General features: G+C 35.9%; 1 protein-coding gene across 6 annotated transcripts in view; it reads right to left on the bottom strand.

Annotated features, from left to right (window-relative positions):
- Nucleotides 1–4,047: 4,047 nt before the first annotated feature.
- Nucleotides 4,048–17,481, bottom strand: part of LOC107103267 (glutamine synthetase-like) — a 20,221-nt gene continuing 6,787 nt past the window's right edge. The window contains exons 4-12 of one of the 6 annotated variants that reach the window (XM_015402905.1): nucleotides 15,645–15,771; nucleotides 15,515–15,529; nucleotides 15,254–15,375; nucleotides 13,402–13,576; nucleotides 11,600–11,761; nucleotides 11,367–11,513; nucleotides 8,295–8,422; nucleotides 8,018–8,217; nucleotides 5,672–5,981 (exon numbers count right to left, since the gene is read on the bottom strand). In XM_015402905.1, coding sequence (XP_015258391.1) covers nucleotides 5,672–5,981; nucleotides 8,018–8,217; nucleotides 8,295–8,422; nucleotides 11,367–11,513; nucleotides 11,600–11,761; nucleotides 13,402–13,570 — 1,116 coding nt within the window. In that variant the 5' untranslated portion in view covers nucleotides 13,571–13,576; nucleotides 15,254–15,375; nucleotides 15,515–15,529; nucleotides 15,645–15,771. Of the gene's footprint in view, nucleotides 5,982–8,017; nucleotides 8,218–8,294; nucleotides 8,423–11,366; nucleotides 11,514–11,599; nucleotides 11,762–13,401; nucleotides 13,577–15,253; nucleotides 15,376–15,514; nucleotides 15,530–15,644; nucleotides 15,772–17,481 lie in introns of all 6 variants that reach the window. The other 5 variants (XM_015402907.1, XM_015402903.1, XM_015402904.1 and 2 more) reach the window with 5 other exon arrangements.

Raw genomic sequence — 17,481 nt, 5'->3', positions numbered from 1 at the left:
TAATAAATAGAGCTGACATTTCCTTGTGTCAGCTCAGTGAATCAGTGGACAGCACTGCTGCCTTGCAGCAAGAATGTTCTGAGTTCGATTCCTGGCCTCGGAGTCTTTCTGCATGGAGTTTGCATGTTCTCCCTGAGCATGCATGGGTTCTCTCTGGGTACTCTGGCTTCCTCCCAAAGTCCAAAAACATGACTGTTAGGTTAACATTCTGGACATATTGCCTTACTAGAGCACTATATGAACATATATTATGTCTGGGACTGATTTGCTTTTGCAGAGCCTAACAATTGATTTTCATGAACCATGAATTCAACTCTCCAGCAGAAGATCCTAAAAGAGGATGCTCAGAAAACCCTTTTTTTAAATTAACATTAGGTGGACATGAGTTAAACAACAGGACGTGAACTTAAATACAAGTTAAGCTAATAATGGCTTACCAAAATAAAGGTTTTCGAGTACTGACCTATAATTTGTGAACACATTAAACTTGTGTATGTAAGTTTTTCTTTACTTTTTGTAAGCTCTCAATAGGTATTAACTTCAATTTTGTCCCGTGAAACCATAGTACCCCCCAAACACCGCAACCTTTTCCTCATTAATTAATAATCTTTTACAGTTAAACAATACAATTGCATCTAAAAAGCCTAATTTTCTGTTATATTGAATTCTTAATGTTCAGGAGGCTTATCAGTTAAACTGTTGTTGTGCATCACCAACAAATAAATATTTGTATCAGCCTTATATATTATTTCGTTAAAAAAAACATGCAGTAATAACTACACTTGCATATAGGAAGATATAAGAGAGCTCTCTACACGTGCTGCTTTTTTGTCACATCTTAATTTCTCATCATAGTGACTGAATCTGATATAATCTTATGAATCTTTTAATTATCATGTTTTTCTATATTTTCTTAGTGAAAAGATGTTCAGGAAGCAGATTGAATAACGGGTTTTGTTAATGCTGTGAGGCACAGCAGAAGTGAATAACCAGATGAGGTAAAATGTCAGGCATGCCATTCATCTCGCTGACGTGGGTCAATGCCAGATCTGTGTGAAGGAAAAATAGACGACCTTGTTCATTCATTACCTTTCTGCAAACACAAAACTACATATCCTCCATTTTATGTTTTAATGGTTCACATTCATAAATAATTTAATATTAACATATTAGGTTATATTACAGACTTTTAGGTGAATATTTCTGGGCCAGTGGTGGCAATTAGGGAAGCTGTTACATGAAAGTAACTCCAAGAACTCCATCTAGTGTACAGTTGAAGGAAGTGTGGCTGTGGCACATGTTTATCATACTGATCAGGGACTTGCAAAGATAGAGACTAGGTGGTGCTAGAGTACCCTTTAACCTCTGGACCACAAAGTGTCCTCCTGAAATTGTTTTTTTGTTTTTTACTCTTTTAAGTATTTAGCCCAAAATACCATTTATGAATTTAAAAGCCTGTCAAACCTGTGTAGCACCACCTCAATAGTGCCTTGCCCTGGTGAAGGGCCAGGCTAAATAAACGTATTTACCTCCTTCTCCAACCAATTAGTTCATAGCATATCATATTAATTGGCCTCAACCAGGCACCAAGGAACGGTTTAAAATGCAACTCTTTAATTAAATTAGAAAGAAAATGTACCCTAAAGCATCTCATAGATGTAATTGTTGTTTTGCTATAATGGTTTCTGACAGGGAATCCTTGATGACATCTATCTGAATTTTTTTTATGACAACTACAGCACACAACTTACCTTTTGTCTGTTAAATAAGCGAAAATAAGATCAAACATAACGCCAAATAATCACCATTTGTAAAATTAACTTTAATAAAGTTCTATTCAATTAAAAAGGCCGCGTAGATTAAGCTGCATTTTTTATTTCTGTGTTTATATTGGACTGCAAAAAATGACCAGAAAATATTTAACATTTTCTGAAAATAAAAATTTTTCCCTAATTTGGACAGGGAAATAAGATGATCTGTCAGTGGAATCAGAGTTTTGAACCTGAAAATAAGAATATTACATAGTATGCACTTAACTGAAATCTAAATAACTCATTTTTTTCTTAAAATAAGTGCATTTTGTCTTGAATTTAGGAGGTAAGTGAGACACTGGCAGCATTGCGAGGCAAGGGCTCAAACATGTACGGCTGTAAGCCTTCTACACCAAACCAAGCTTCTGCAGCCCTGGCGTCCTCTTACTTAACATCTCGTCCCCACTTTCCGCCTCTAAATAAAAAATGGATGATGGAGGAGACTCATTCACGACCTCTGACACTAAACTCTCCTCCTCTTGCATGTTTCCGCTGTCCATAGCGTTCCTTGACAGTGTTGTTGCTAAGTGCTACTTGGTCCCAATGTAATTTCACATTGGGAACCTACTAGCACTAAGTTGCTAACTGGTTAGCAAGATGCTTCTGACAAACCGGCCACAACCAAACATGCTTGTGAACCTTCCGCCACAACAATCCCGCCCTCTTGATAATCGACCAATCACATTCACTTTATTCACTCGTGTAAAGTTTGACACCACTCAGGAGAATTCTGAAATGCAACGGTTGGAACGGCCATTTCCCTACAACTTTAAGTAAACATATCAAAAATATGATTGACAATTAGAAGGACCACTTATTTTGATGATCCACCCAGAAATAAAAGATCGTCCTCCTTACTTTAATAGTCCTACATGCAACTGCAGCAATCCTCTAGTGACCCTTAATATTCAAGCAGGGTTCCTTAAAACCCTATTAGAGACATTATGGACCCAATAGTTACCTCAACTTGCCAATATATTACCATAAAAGTAACCTTCTTATCCCCTTTAATTTGTTAACTGTTTCAACTTCCTCTAAAGTTTACCGTTCAAACTATCCGCCCAGATGCTAAGGTAACTTGCAGATTATGTAAATAGAGTAATTTGTATGTAAAATTTACTGTTAATTCCACAGTTAATTTTTTATTTTTTACACTTGGATTAAGACTAATTTTTTTTCCTTTTTCTTTCTTTTTCATTAATAAATTAATGTGTAACAGCCTGTGTGTATTCTGCCGTCACACCCAAACTTACCCAATGTGGGACAATAAAATGTTGCAGACAGTTTTATTATATGTTGATCATTGGAAAGCTTTTTAACATCAAGCATTTTAACCTCTCTTCGAAAAACTAAGTACAACTCATAATGCAATGTAAGCAAACTCTTTTTCTGTTTGAAGTTCATATTAAAAAAAGTAATCCCTTTATTGTGGAGGGATTTTGTTATGGTTTTCTTTAAAAAACCTTAGCTTCAAACTGTTATGGTTAGTCACTACTTTCTTTAGGTCAGTATAACCTGCAACATTCAAGTCGAATTGAGTTTTGGACTTGGAGTGAATTACAGCAACGTCTAAATGTTTTTTTTTTTTGCAGGACAACTTTGAATGGTGGGCTGATGAGCTTTTGGCTGTCTGGAAAAAGTCTTTCATTGCTACCTTTGATTGTTAAATGAGCTGTTTCATTAATTAAACCAATACCTCCAGAGCGGCTAACTGCTGTTGCGCAATATTGACAGCAAACAAATGCATTTTGAACAACAATCCTTAAATCATACAAAGGCAGTAATGGTACACTGCAAAAAAAATAAAAAATCAAAATCTAGATAAGTCATGTTTTCTTAAAATAAATGCATTTGTTCTTGAATTGAGGAGATAAAAGAGACATCTTGCCAATGGAACAAGACAATTTAGATTTAAAATAAGAAAACACAATTGCATTGTCTTATTTCAAGTGAATATTATCTAATTATCTTATTTTAAGCGTAAAAATACTGATTACATTGGCAAACTATCTCATTTACCTACTCAAATCAAGGGTAAATAAACTTAATTTAAGAAATTTGTACTTATTTCTAGATACTTTTTCCAGTGTATCTCTAGTTTTATTCATCTACGTACCACTAACACGAAAGAGTCTTGACTCAGCACCACTTTCATCCGGCCGTTTGGATTCTTCGTTGTGTACATTTCAAGTTTTACCTTCTAAGTTATTGATATTCAACAAAATAATCAATCCATATCTTTAATTTACTTTTAACAGTGAAACAGTTTAACATACAGCAAAAGCACTTCTCATTTTATACAAATACAAGAACAAACAACAATAAAAACCATCTAATTCAAGCTTTTTCCAAATAGTTAATGTCTGAGCACAAGGATAAACACACCAGCGATGCTGCCAGTTCAGTGATCCACAGTAAACTATCAGACGGATCTGATCATGTTGTAGTGATGCTACAGAATTTTAACAAACAGGCAGCTTATAGGCATGGACGGATTGTGAGACAGCAGAATGAAAAACACGTTGAAAAACACATTGAACTGGACACCTTAAACGAATGATGATTGAAGCTGGTTTTGTTGGATTTTACTTTTCTACCACTTTTAGTGTAGTTGTGTCTCTGTCTTACTAATAAATTATGTAAGACGGTTTGTTGCTCGTTGTGTGTGAGTTTTGATACACTCTATTTGAACTTGTTTTGCATCTCCTTTAGTTATTTGCATGCATTCATGTCCTGGATGCCCTTTTCTGTTACTGGTCTGTAGAAAAACTCACAACTCTTTGATAATTTTTCCACCTTTGTTTAACTGAATTGTGTTTTTGTGCCTTTTGTGTCACCATTAAGTTTTGACAGCGATTCATTTACCGGTAAATTAAGGTTCTATCCTTTCTTTTGCTGTGAGGAAATGATCACTGCTTGGACTAAATCTGCCTGTGTTTGTATTGTGTTTGTGCCTCATTGCTGTTGTCTGTTTGTGGTTTGGTTCCATCTGTTTGTTAATCATTTCTTTTTTTCTATGTTTACAATGTACAGTACTTTGCAAAAATATCCAACTCACATTATCTTCTTAAAGATTTTCTTACATTACAACCAAGGACTTGAACTTAACTGAGCTTTTATATGATAGATCAACACCAAGCAGGACCCAAATGAAGTGAAGAAATAATCAGTTCTTGGCAAATAAATATCTGTAAAGTTTGACCTGCATTTGTGTTTTGCCCATTTTCCTCTGATGCTCCTAAATAAAATTCTGCTTTAAAAATGTCATCTGTGTGTGTGTGATGGAGCTTTTCTTTCTCAGAGATCTCAGAGGTTTGATGGAGAGCACCGCAGAGCTCCTAGCAGCTGCATAGATCCTAGACTCAGATGGGAGAATCTGTCAACAAGAAAACTATTAGTGGGCGAAATGTGTGGCATGAGATACATTTTCAAAGTCAATCTGAAAAGTTCTCTAATTTGTTGTTTCCCACAAATTAATTAGGTGACATTTTGCAAATGAATAGAATAAAGTAACTTTGCTAGATTAGCAGAAAAATGTTGCTTTACTATCTATTTACTAACTATTTGGGTTCTAAACACAAATGCATGTCCCACTTGTACAGAGATTTTTTTATCTTATATTATTTAAATTGTGTAATGATTTCTTTCAACTAACATTTTGCACCAATTTGCATAAATCTGTCCCATAAAACTAGGAAATGTGTTGCTGTAGGAGGAGAAAATGTGAAAAAGATCAAAAGGAAAGACAAGTGCAAGGCTTTGTATCTGGTACTTGTTTCATAGTAGTAGTTATCTTGTGTAAAAACAATCTCCTTATAGAATCTGCTGGGGGATCTGCCTGTGCATTTATTTAATTCTTTCTACTTGGTCTCCTTTTCCTCCATTGGATCAAGGAGGCAGGTTTGGGCGAGAGCCATTGTCACTGCGTAGGGGTCGCAGTTTGCTGCAGGGCGGCGGTCCTCGAAGTAGCCCTTCCGGTCCTGGCCCACCTGTCGGGGGATGCGGATGCTGGCTCCTCGGTTGGCGACGCCAGCAGAGAAGTCCTCGATGCTTGAGGTCTCATGCAGACCCGTGAGGCGCCTCATGTTGTCATTGCCTCCGTGTGGGTCGTACACCTGAAGGTGCTCTCTGTGCTTTTTGCTAAGCCTTTCTATGGCCTGCTCGATGTACCTGTCAGAAGAGAGAAAAAGTGTTTGACTCATTATTTAAATGTCAGAATTTAAGATGAAGAACATAGAAGTAGATGATCTTCTATCAGTCTTCAAAAGCACATTTCCCCTCTGTTCATTTAGCTCCCCTGGCTACCATCAGCCGCCCACATCACATTCAAATAACTGATGTTAACCTACGCATTGGTTAATTGGACTCCCACCTACTTAAATGCAGGCTTATGTCACGGCTCACTCACTCTGGTCATCAAGGGATTGCCTGCACCATGCTAAAGAGATTCCAGAAACATCTTCGTCGTTCTGCTCTTCCCTTCCACCTGCGCTCCATTTCTACACCTTCACCTCTGACCAAACCAAAGTAGTCTTCCCTCTGAGTAGCTTTTTGTTATCTTTATTACTAATGGTATTCTTTTTGTTTGGAAATCGCTTTGGATTGAAGCTTTTGCCAAAACCATAAACACAAACAGTTTGAGGGTTTTACACAATATATTTTGAATTATCTATTTTTTTTTTACCAGGCTCTAAATTATTTGAAACTATTTTCAGATATGTTATTTTCATTGTTGAAAAAAAAAGCAAAGCTGGAGAAATATGTGCTTTTAAACTATTAAGCATATTTGGAGGAAATCAAACACAACATATCAGCAAAACCCCTAATATAGCTTCATTTGTGTGTGTCTCAGAGCCACAGGAAATGCACAACCTGCAATCATTGAAACAACCAGAAACCGTCCTATATACCAACAGTTTCTAAAGTCAAATACCAGCCACATCCTGTCATCAAGCAGTATTTTTTTTTAGGTGTAAAGCAGATTTTTTAATAAGAATGAAAGGATCAAGGTGTTACAAGGTGGCTCAGTAAAGTACAGTCCTCAGTTTATACTTTCCTTAAAATTATAAATACACTTCTAAATCATGAATTTCTTAGTTAATGTGATTTCTCTTTGAATTTTCATCCTTGCCCAGGATTACTAAGAACCTTTGAAGGGACTTTAAAAAGCAAAGTAGAACCAGATGGTCTTAAATTTTCCTCATGTACTCTCTAAAGCCCAGTGGAATCCATGGTGGTTTCCATGGAGATGAGCTAAAAAGGTCCTTCTGTAGCAAACTATCCTAGAACCATGACCCTTCTGCCCCCAGGCTTCACAGTGTTTTCGGTATGCTGTATTTAATTAATGACAATTTGTCCTTTGCTCTGTAATCCAAGTAATCTGATTTAAGACACATATGTCTGAATCATATTCAGAAGATGCTGTCTTTTTTATTTTTTCTCCTCCAAACTACTTTGGCCTTTATATATTCTTAGAGAGCAAGAAACACCTCCCAGGAAAGGTAAACCACCGCATTTGCATTGTTATTACAAGAGATAGTCTGTTGCTGATCTCTTAAATACATCTAAAGGTTTTTGGTAGTATCTTGTAGTATCTTGCAATCTGCTCTCAAGGTAAATTCGCTTGGACAACCAGATTTGGGCAAATTGGCTCTTGTTTTGAATGTTCTCCACTTTCATACTCTAATGTAAAAAAAATTTCTTTGTTTTTAATAATTAGGGGACTTCTTTGGTCAAATCTGTTCCCTGAAGGCATCATGTAGCTCTCTGGATGTTGTCTTAATGCTCCTGCCGGTTTTATTGGTCATACTAGAAAAACGATCTAGAAATAAGTAAACATTTCCTAAATTAAGTGTATTTCCCCTTAATTTGAGTAGGTAAATGAGATAGTTTGCCAACGGAATGAGTAGTTTTACTCTGATAAATAAGATAATTAGATAATATGCACTTGAAATTAAACAATGCTATTCTGTTTTCTTATTCTAAGTGTAAATTGCCTTGTTCCATTGGCAAGATGTCTCTTTTACTGCCTTAATCAAATGCACTTATTTTAAGAAAAAAATAACTCGTCTAGATTTTGATTTTTTCCAGTGCAAAAACAAAAATATTTACTATGTTATGTCTTTGAAAGCCTCAGAATTAGATATTTACTTTAATCATGACAGATGTTGAAGAATCATAAGAAATATTCATAAATATTTACTCACTTCAGTCCTTCATCTTCCCTCATCTGCTTGGTGCTGATGTTTGTGTGGCAGCCGGCACCATTCCAGTTGCCTTTTATCGGTTTGGGGTCCAGCGTTGCAACCACCCCGAAATCTTCACACACACGATGCAGAAGGAAACGAGCCATCCACAGATGGTCTCCCATCTCAATGCCTTCGCAGGGGCCTACCTGGAACTCCCACTGAAGAAAGGAGAGAGGCTGTTATCAGAGGAGAAGCTCAATGGTTCCGTTTAATTGCTTTCATAGCTGAGGATTACCTGGGAGGGCATAACTTCAGCGTTGGTACCATAGATATTAACCCCCGCGTAGAGGCAGGCTTTGTAGTGACACTCCACAATGTCCCGTCCATATGCATGGTTTGCTCCCACTCCACAGTAATAAGGGCCTTAAAGTGGTAGGAAAAAAGCTAAAGTTTAGAAAGCATCATTGGCTCTAAAAAGGAGAAAACTTGATTTATTTTTCTTGTTGTAACAATTGGTTCCATCTCATCGGTACGCCTGTTTGTTTCCCTTTAAATGTTGCCTCATTTGCAAGGAAAAATACTTTTGTAGAGATGCAAAACCGCCAAAATCCTCTCTGCTAAAGCCAAACAGTGATATCTGCTGGTGACTCACTGTTTTTTACTGGCTTGGATGATTGCAGTTTAAGGACACAACACACAGTGGGTCTAAGTGGTGCATGGATTAAACTCTTAACCCATTAATGAATTCCCAAGTGTTGTGCCTGTGCCACTATTTAGGAAGAGATAAACATGTCCTCAGCCAGTATAAGTCTAATTGAAGGGAGGCATCGATATGATAAAGGAATATGTTAATCAACTCAACAAAAATAAGCTTAATTTTCTTTTTTGAGTTCATGCAAATTATTTGAAAATGTTTTTTTTAGCTCTTTAGAGTTGATAAAACATTATGGTTCGCTACATAATATCTGCTATGGGATGTTATAGTGTATTTGTTTTGATGGTTTTATCTTAGAAAGATTTTAAGAGTTTATAACTGATGATAATTGTTTTAAAAACAAACAACACTCTGATCAAAGTATTTATGCCGTTTTGAGTTAAATTATTATCAAAACTAACTTTTATTTTGATTTTATTCTGATGTGTATATAAAAAATCAATTCAGAGCAAAGGGAATCCCTTGTTTGTGTGCAAAAACTTGATGGATGAAGCAGGTTCTGGTGTCAGATTGAATCTCCTCCTGTTGCAGTTGGATCTTACTAATCAGAAAAGTGGCAACATAAGAGCTTTTAGGATTGGGGTTTTATTTGTTGTGCATTGATTGTGTTTTATGACTCAACATTCGCTGGTTTCTCATTTACAGTGATTCCAGAAGATATTCTCTTACTGCTGTTGGTCTGGCTAACCTTGTGTTGTTCAGATGGATGTTTGTTTATAAACACAGCTGACTTTAACCCCGGCACATACATCTTGTAATGATCTTGGTTCTGTTGTTTTTCTCTAAGTTTTCAGTTTCAAGTTTAGCCAGGTTTTTCCTTGTTTTCTAGCTTTATTGGTGTGTCTGGATTAATTTAAGTTGCTTAGGTTTTTTTGTCTGTCCTCTGTTGCCTCCTTGTGTTCTTTTCCCTTGGCTTCCTCATCAGCTCTAGTCACACCTGCTCCTTATCAGCTCATTAGTCCTACCTTTGTTCAGTCAGCCATAAATACACTCCCTCTGCAGTCCCTCTTTGCTGGTTCCTCGTCTTATTTCATCCTACCCTGGCTCCTCATGACTTTTTCCCCTGATGTCTCCATGGTCCTGGTTAGTGTTCAATTCTTATGTTGTTGTTTTTTCATTTCTCTTTTGATTTACATTTTTAAGTTGGATTTTTGGATTCCTGTTTTTGCTGCCTGATTTTTCATTAAACCTTGCAAGATCTCACCCCTGCCTCTCAGCTTCTGCGTTTGGGTCCTAACAAAAACCTTAAAACCAAATTGTGACACATCTGCATTGCAAAGATATTTATGCTTCTTGAACCTTTCCATGTTTTTCTCTATTTACAACCACAAACTTTCGTATTTGAAGGGGTTTGAAAAATATCGGTGATCAAAACAAACACCTGAGAGGTTTGTCATGTATTTCTATCCAACTGCTGTTACTCCACTGCTCCTAAATAAAATCTAGAATAATCTCTCTTCCTCAGTCTTTTGGAGGCTCTAATCCTCTTTCAATCTTCCTGTAAAAACAACCTCCCTGTACGTGTTGAAGAAAACCATCCCTACAGCATGATGCTGCCATCACTCTATTTGACCAAACAGTGGGTAATTTATGCAGTTTTAGGTAGGCTTCAACCATGCATCACATTTTGTTCGTAAGAGAGTTCAAATTTGGTCTGTTCTGTGCAGAACGCCTAAATCCACATGCCTTCTCCGCTAGATCGCCAGTTGCAAAATGGACATTTATGGCTTTCCTTCAGCTGAGGCCTTTTACATTTCACTCCATCCTTCTTCTGCCCAGGTTACACTAGGATGGTGTTTATCACTAACAGTCTACAGGGAAAAGACAGGGTACAAAATGAACCGGTATGCCAGTCTGTCACAGGGGAATGCAGAGAAACACAGCGATGCATACACACTAAAACCTAGAGGGCAATTTAAAAACAACAATTTACCTAACAGTCATGTTTTTGGACTACATCGGGAAGCAAGACTACCAATACATGCACATGCACAGGGAGAGCATGGAAACTGCGCAAAAAGAGCCTTCGTGGGAAATCAGATGCAAGCAGAAACCTTCTTGCTGCAAGAAGAAAGTCGTACAAACTACACCACTTGTAAAACCTACAATCTTCTACAAAATTCTCCCACCTGAGCTCTGAATCCCTGCAGAGCTTCTAAAGTTACCACGTTCCTTGTCTGACTAATGTTCTCGTTTTAAGGTGAAACTCTCATCAAGTATTTTATTTAGGTTATCAGATCAAAGGGGAGCCACTTTCTTTTTAGATTTTTTTTCCTTTTATCTATAAACCTGATGTTTCCCAATCCTGTCCTTTACATGATATTTTACAGGGCTCTGCAACCTGTGGCTCCCGAGCCCGTCTATGGCTAAAGTCGTCAGTCGCTAAAGAGCAGATGTTAATGAAAAAGATCAAAATGCTTTTTCTAAAAACATCAACATGACAGAAACACATATTTGAAGTTGTGGTGTAATATTTCTAAACTGAAAACTTTTTGGCCTCAAACTGTTTAATATTTCCCAAAAATCATAGATTGGTAATTGGTAATTAAGAGGTATTGAAAACTGAACTAGAATTAACTTTATTTTACCGTTAAAAGAGACACATTTTATCTGACGGATGCTTATTATTTCCAGGGTAACTGGAAAATTCACCTTGAGGCCCTGGGAATCCATTCGGAGGCCAGCTAAATGGATGCCCATCTATTCCCAGGAGTGTGTACTCCTGCTCCATGCCGAACCACATGGAATCCTCCTTAATCTGCTCCATCACTTTGTTGCAGGTGTGCCGGTGGTTGGTTTCTGGAAGAGCAGGAAGAAAATGAAGCACAGATTGTTTCTCCTGATTACAGCAGAGGGGAAAACAAAGTGAAATGAGACAAACGTACCAGCAGGTAGGCGGTTATATTTAAGGACCTCACAGAGGACGAGTTTGTTGGGGTCCAGGGTGAAAGGATCCCTGAACATGCAGACTGGAATGAGGTACATGTCACTGTTGGAGCCTTCAGCCTGGTAGGTGCTCGATCCATCGAAGTTCCACTCAGGAATATCTGATGATATACAAAAGAAAGGGCTGTCAGGTCAAAACAGAACCTGATCTGTAGCATTCTTAACATGAGACGTTTAGTCAGATGATGTCAGCATAAAAAATAAATGGTGCACACTTTCAGATCAGTGCATAAGATTAGAGAGGGAACGTCACAGAGAAAAACACTCACCTATTTACTGTCAAGGAAATAATAACCTGCTTTAGTTTGTCGTCACATGAGGGTGTGATTTTTTAACAAAATGTGAGCTATGAAAAGTGTCAGGTGTGTCTGCTAATCCACATGTATGAACTACTTAACATTCACCATGCAAACAGATCAGGTCATGTCTATTACTGATTAAATTACACTTCTAAGTTTCCATCAAGCATATTTCTAAATTACAGCTGTAAATATTCACTCGTTTCATTTGATAACATGAGAGCTGTCTGTTTTTATGGTCCTGAAATAAGATCAATATATGTTTTAGGCTCAGGGGGGGGCATTTACCATTAGGCAATAGTAGGCAGTTGCCTAGGGCCACAAGTTTCTGGGGGCCCCATTACAACTCTGTTTAAATGTATAGTTAATACAATTATTCCTTATTTGTGCACATTAATTATGTTCTTGATAAAAATCATTTCGCTAAAATGCCATCAGAATGTTTATGCACAATATTAAGTGTGTTAAGTGTCAGCCCCCCACCCACCAAACCAAAATAATGTATGTCTATTCTATAAAAAATTCTGTGTCTGTATAATGGGTCTGTTTTATGTGTTGTCTTCTCAATTCAGAGGGCCCCCCACCTGTCTTTGCCTAGGGCTCCAAATTTCCTAAATCCACCCCTGTTTAGGCTACGCTATTTTTTTAATTGAAATATATAAAATTTTTTATACAGGATCTTAATTTATAACAACTATTATTAATTCAATTTGAAACAATGAAAAATAATAAAGTACATTTTACGAAAAAAAACTCACAATAGCAAATGTTTGTAATTGATTAAAATGTTCACTTATGAATAATGTTATATCAGTTTTACTAAGTTATATAGATGACTGTGCTTTAATGATACAGAAAGACATTTGAACAATTCTTTAGCAATACCATCACAAACATACATGCATATAGATATATCTATATATAGATATCTACACTGTAAAACGATCTAGAAATAAGTTAAAATTTCCTAAATAAAGTGTATTTACCCTTAATTTGAGTAGGTAAATGAGATAGTTTGCCAATGGAATAAGTATTTTTACTCTGAAAATAAGATGATTAGATAATATGCAGTTGAAGTAAGACAATGCAATTGTGTTTTCTTATTTTAAGTGGAAGTTGTCTCGTTCCATTGGCAAAATATCTCTTTTACCTCCTCAATAGAAGAAAAAATGCACTTATTTTAAGAAAAAAAGACTTACCTTGATTTCCATTTTTTCCAGTGTATATCTATACATATCTCAATTTTTCTCTTATGATAGTTACATGTATCATACTTTATTAAGCTTATGTAGTTATGCTAAATAGGTTATAGAATCACATAAAAAAAGAAGATCTGTTCTTTATTGAATGCTAATAAGCTTCCTTTCATTTAATTGACCTGAATAACAGGCTTTTTAAGTACAATTGTAAAAAGAGGACTTTATGGTGTGTGTTTTCCGTACCTTCAATGCTTTTTGGTTCCGAGTCCAGGGTCCTTGTCTTGTTGCGGAGCCCCTCTCCGGTGCCATCCACCCAGATGTATGTAACCTGGCATTTCTCCCCCTGAGGCAGTTTCATGTACTGCTGCCGGACCGCCTTGTTGAGACGAGAGCTGCTGGATACCGACGCCATGGTGTCCTGCAATCAGGATAGTTTCATCAGGACATTATTACATTAATATCACCTTCCTTTTTACACCAGCTGTATTCAGCTTCTTTCTTGTATATTGAGCTTCATTAGTCTGATCACTCTGCTCTGATTTTCTCATTTTAAACTAAAGATATTTAGGCAGTTTTTATGAAAATATCCATTATTATCAAACACAGAGCTATAAAGACATAAAATGAATAAAATAACAATAAATAAAGACATAAAATGTTTAGAGTCTGATTTAATAATTTTTTTGTGGAAATTCACAGAGTAACTGCTCCATTTTTGTAACTTTGTAACACAATGCAGCCAATTTAAAGTCAGTTTTACACTTTTAATTTCTCATTACAACTAAATACATGTATAAATAAAGAAAATTGTATCTGTTTCAAAAATTTTTACCTGAAAACATGATTTATATTCACCCATCTTTAGATGCAGTTAAGCTTCTTTTTATGGCAAATTATGAAGCTGGATTTTATTTAGAGGTTCTAAGAAAACTTCTTAGGCATATATTTTGTAGCATGAATCTCCAAACTAAAATGAATAGTTTTACAAAAAAGGGGTGCAAATAAATTATGTGAAAAGTACAAATATTTATAGCAGAATAAAGATTTTCTTTTGGTCTAAAAAATTAGCAGGAAATATTTTTAAGTTAAAAAGAGTTTTTTTTTTTTTACATCCGAATATGAGACATATTAGAGAGAGAATGATAAATAAGTAAGCTCCAGTGGTTCTACTGAGAATCATATTTAATCTGACAGTAGATTACCTTAACTAATCCCCAGATTATACATAGATCAGGCAACTAAGTTAAGTTTGGACCAAAAAGTTTGTGTCTGATTTGAAAAAGGACACAGAAACATATTGGATGAGATTAAAGAAAGAAAAGTTTCTCTCTTCATATTTGAACAATGATGGAAAATTGTTACGTTTTTTTGGAAACAAGCATTTAAAAAGTCTTAACTTTTAACTGATTTAACTGATTACTAATTAAAAGCTTCATATAATTGCTGAGCAGTTGCTCCACTGGTATATTTTAATCAATCGTCATCAGCTTTTGAGATCTAAAGGCGTCCTTGTTACTTTGTTGGGTTCAAGTCAGGAAACGTAAATCAAATAAAACAAATGAAAAGATCCCTTTAAAAGTATAATTTCTTTGAGTTGAATAAAGTTTGGATTAACTTTAGTTTTTAAAATAAAAAGTCAAAGGTTTTGCTTTCTCTAAGTTTAAAAAAGATTATTAAAGTCAGCATGATTAAAAAAGCAACTTTGAGAAAGCAAAAGCCGGTGAACACATGGCTGGACCTTCGTTACTAGACATTAGTGTGTCATCAGCGTACGTGATCATTTACAACAGCTACATTACATTCAAGGGAGCAATTCTTCCAAAGATATAGATTTTAAACCACTTATATCTATCTGTTTCATTATGTTTATAGATTATATTAAAACTTATTTTTCTACTTAAATTCCTCCTTTCTTCTAACTATTTATCTTTGAGATACATGCTACACATATATAACAAAACTGCCCCAAAAACTCAATTTATCTGTTAATAAAAGGTTTAAACTCATGAGTAGAAATGATTAAACCAATACTAATAATGCTTTTTAGCAGGAATTTTGTTTCTATGTTACAATCATCATAAGTATTTTCACTTACTTTACAACAGGTGGCTTGACGAGTAGTTTCGGCTGTGGCTGTCAGCCCAGAAAGTGATGAACCTGAACCTGTTTGTGGTATTTAAACGTCCTGCAATGTGACATTTCAAAGGTTCCCAGTCGCTGTAGGAGGAGTTATTGGCATTTCATTTGTTGTCACTACACACATACGGTTATTGCCTTCACACAAAACAGGAAAACAAAGTTTTCTGAAGCTAAAACTAATTAATCTGATCTCCTAAATGGAAGATAACAAAATTACCTGCAATTCTGACTACTACGATCCAAAGCAGCAACAACAGGAAATATATTGAAGCGATATCAGTCACATTAGCCTAAAAAAACAGCTGAGAAACAACAGAATCCCAAAAGAGATGGAGACAAGCACCCACCTGTGCTGGAGGAGACCTTTTGCTGATACTGAGTGACTGTTTGCTGAGCTGAGAGTCTCGCAGCTCACTGAACACAATTAGAGTCCAGAAGCTGCTTGTTCTGTATGTTCAGTTTCCGTCAGATTAACTGTAAGAGAAACGAGTCGGGCAGAAATTTAACAACTCAGAAAAAGGAAAAAAAATCAAAGTGAGATGCAACACTGAAGGGATGAACAACAGGAATAAGGACAGCTGAAATAAGATGCATTTCGTTTAGGGCTTTTAATAGTTTATCTGAACCAATCATTTAAAAATTGGGATAGTTTTACAACAAAGTATATCAACGATAGAATAAATCTATCATGGATATTCTGAAAAATCATACATCCTGGCACTAATAAGTACATTTACGTGTTTAAATCTATTACCCTTGTGTTATCTTCTAAGTGAGAATGACCAGGTTCATAAAAGTATGTAAACTACAAAGCAGGCTTTTAAACAGGTTCTGCAACGGCACGATACACAAATAAAACTATCCTACAAACTCTTCCTAGGAAAGGGTTCCTGTTTGGCAGAAACCTGTTTTTAGATCAAGGTGCAATTTTCAAAACCAGAATAATGTAATCAACTGGTTTTCCTTAGATAGAAAACTTTGAATCAATTTGACTGTATGATCTGGTTGAACTGTAAAGTGCCTTGAGATGACATGTGTTGTGAATTTGCGCTATAGAAACAAACCGAATTGATTTGAATCACAATCAAGTTTAAAATAACACTGAACCAGATTTTATTTAGGTTCATGAATATTATATATGTATATAATTAAAACCCCATAGGGATAGAAAATAGAAATATAACCTTTTGAAATCTATTTTTGTTTTTCAACAGCACAAATTTTAAAGACGATTTTGTGTCTTTGATGAAATGGCATGAACATCTCTGCTTCTCTGTGTGAACTGCTCTCTTAAGATGAGAAAAATGCACCAAGGCATAAAAAGCCAATAGAAACGTCACCTTTGCTCTGTGCTCTGGCAGATAATCACAGCTTGCTGTAACCTGTCCTCTACAGACTCACAGGGACAATACTACAAATATCTCTTTCAACATGTTAATACTAACAGTCAATAAGTGTTTAGTGTGTAGATATGAAGTTCTGATATCAATACTTTAAAAAAGAATTCAGAAGTTTAGAAGAGATCTGGTTAAGTCTTAATGGGACTGAGATAATGTTAAAAGAGCCTTAAATCTACAATGAAAACAAACACCTTGTCACCATTCAGCACAGACCCCGATGCTTTCTACCAGTGGGATGTGTTTACTGGAGCAGGTCACTTAAACATATGGGTTTAATGGAAAGGTTTTATTATTGGAATAGATGGGGAAATTCTGGTGTTCACAGCAGCAAAAAGATAATAGAAAAAAAATGTCACACAAATGTGGACCTTAGAAAAATGTATAAGAATAACATACTATTGAAGAGTTAAAAGATAAACAATAAAATACTGCACTGTAAAGTACTTTAACAATATAAAATTGTTCACCTGGAGAGTAAATAACCATTATACAGCTATAGACAGTTTTACAGAAATGGATATTTGAAAATAGCAGCAACATCAGAGATGTGCAAAAAGACAGCATGTTATTTAACTGACTGAGACAGAAATTGTGCAAAATCAGCATGAATGTAACAACTTGTTTAGTTTGTTGGGAACAGTGGTGGTTATAAAGCCTTAAAGGAATAGTACACCCAAAACATGATTAGCCTTCATTTTCTACTCACCCCCATGCTGAACAACACTCTGGAGTACTTTTTTGATATCTCAAATCCATCTGGAGATCGGGGAGGCTTCCTGCTGTC

The sequence above is a fragment of the Cyprinodon variegatus genome, unplaced genomic scaffold, assembly GCF_000732505.1.
Source record: "Cyprinodon variegatus isolate N-32 unplaced genomic scaffold, C_variegatus-1.0 Scaffold1408, whole genome shotgun sequence".
Classification (NCBI taxonomy): Eukaryota; Metazoa; Chordata; class Actinopteri; order Cyprinodontiformes; family Cyprinodontidae; genus Cyprinodon; species Cyprinodon variegatus.
This window is presented reverse-complemented; position numbering and strand designations above follow the sequence as displayed.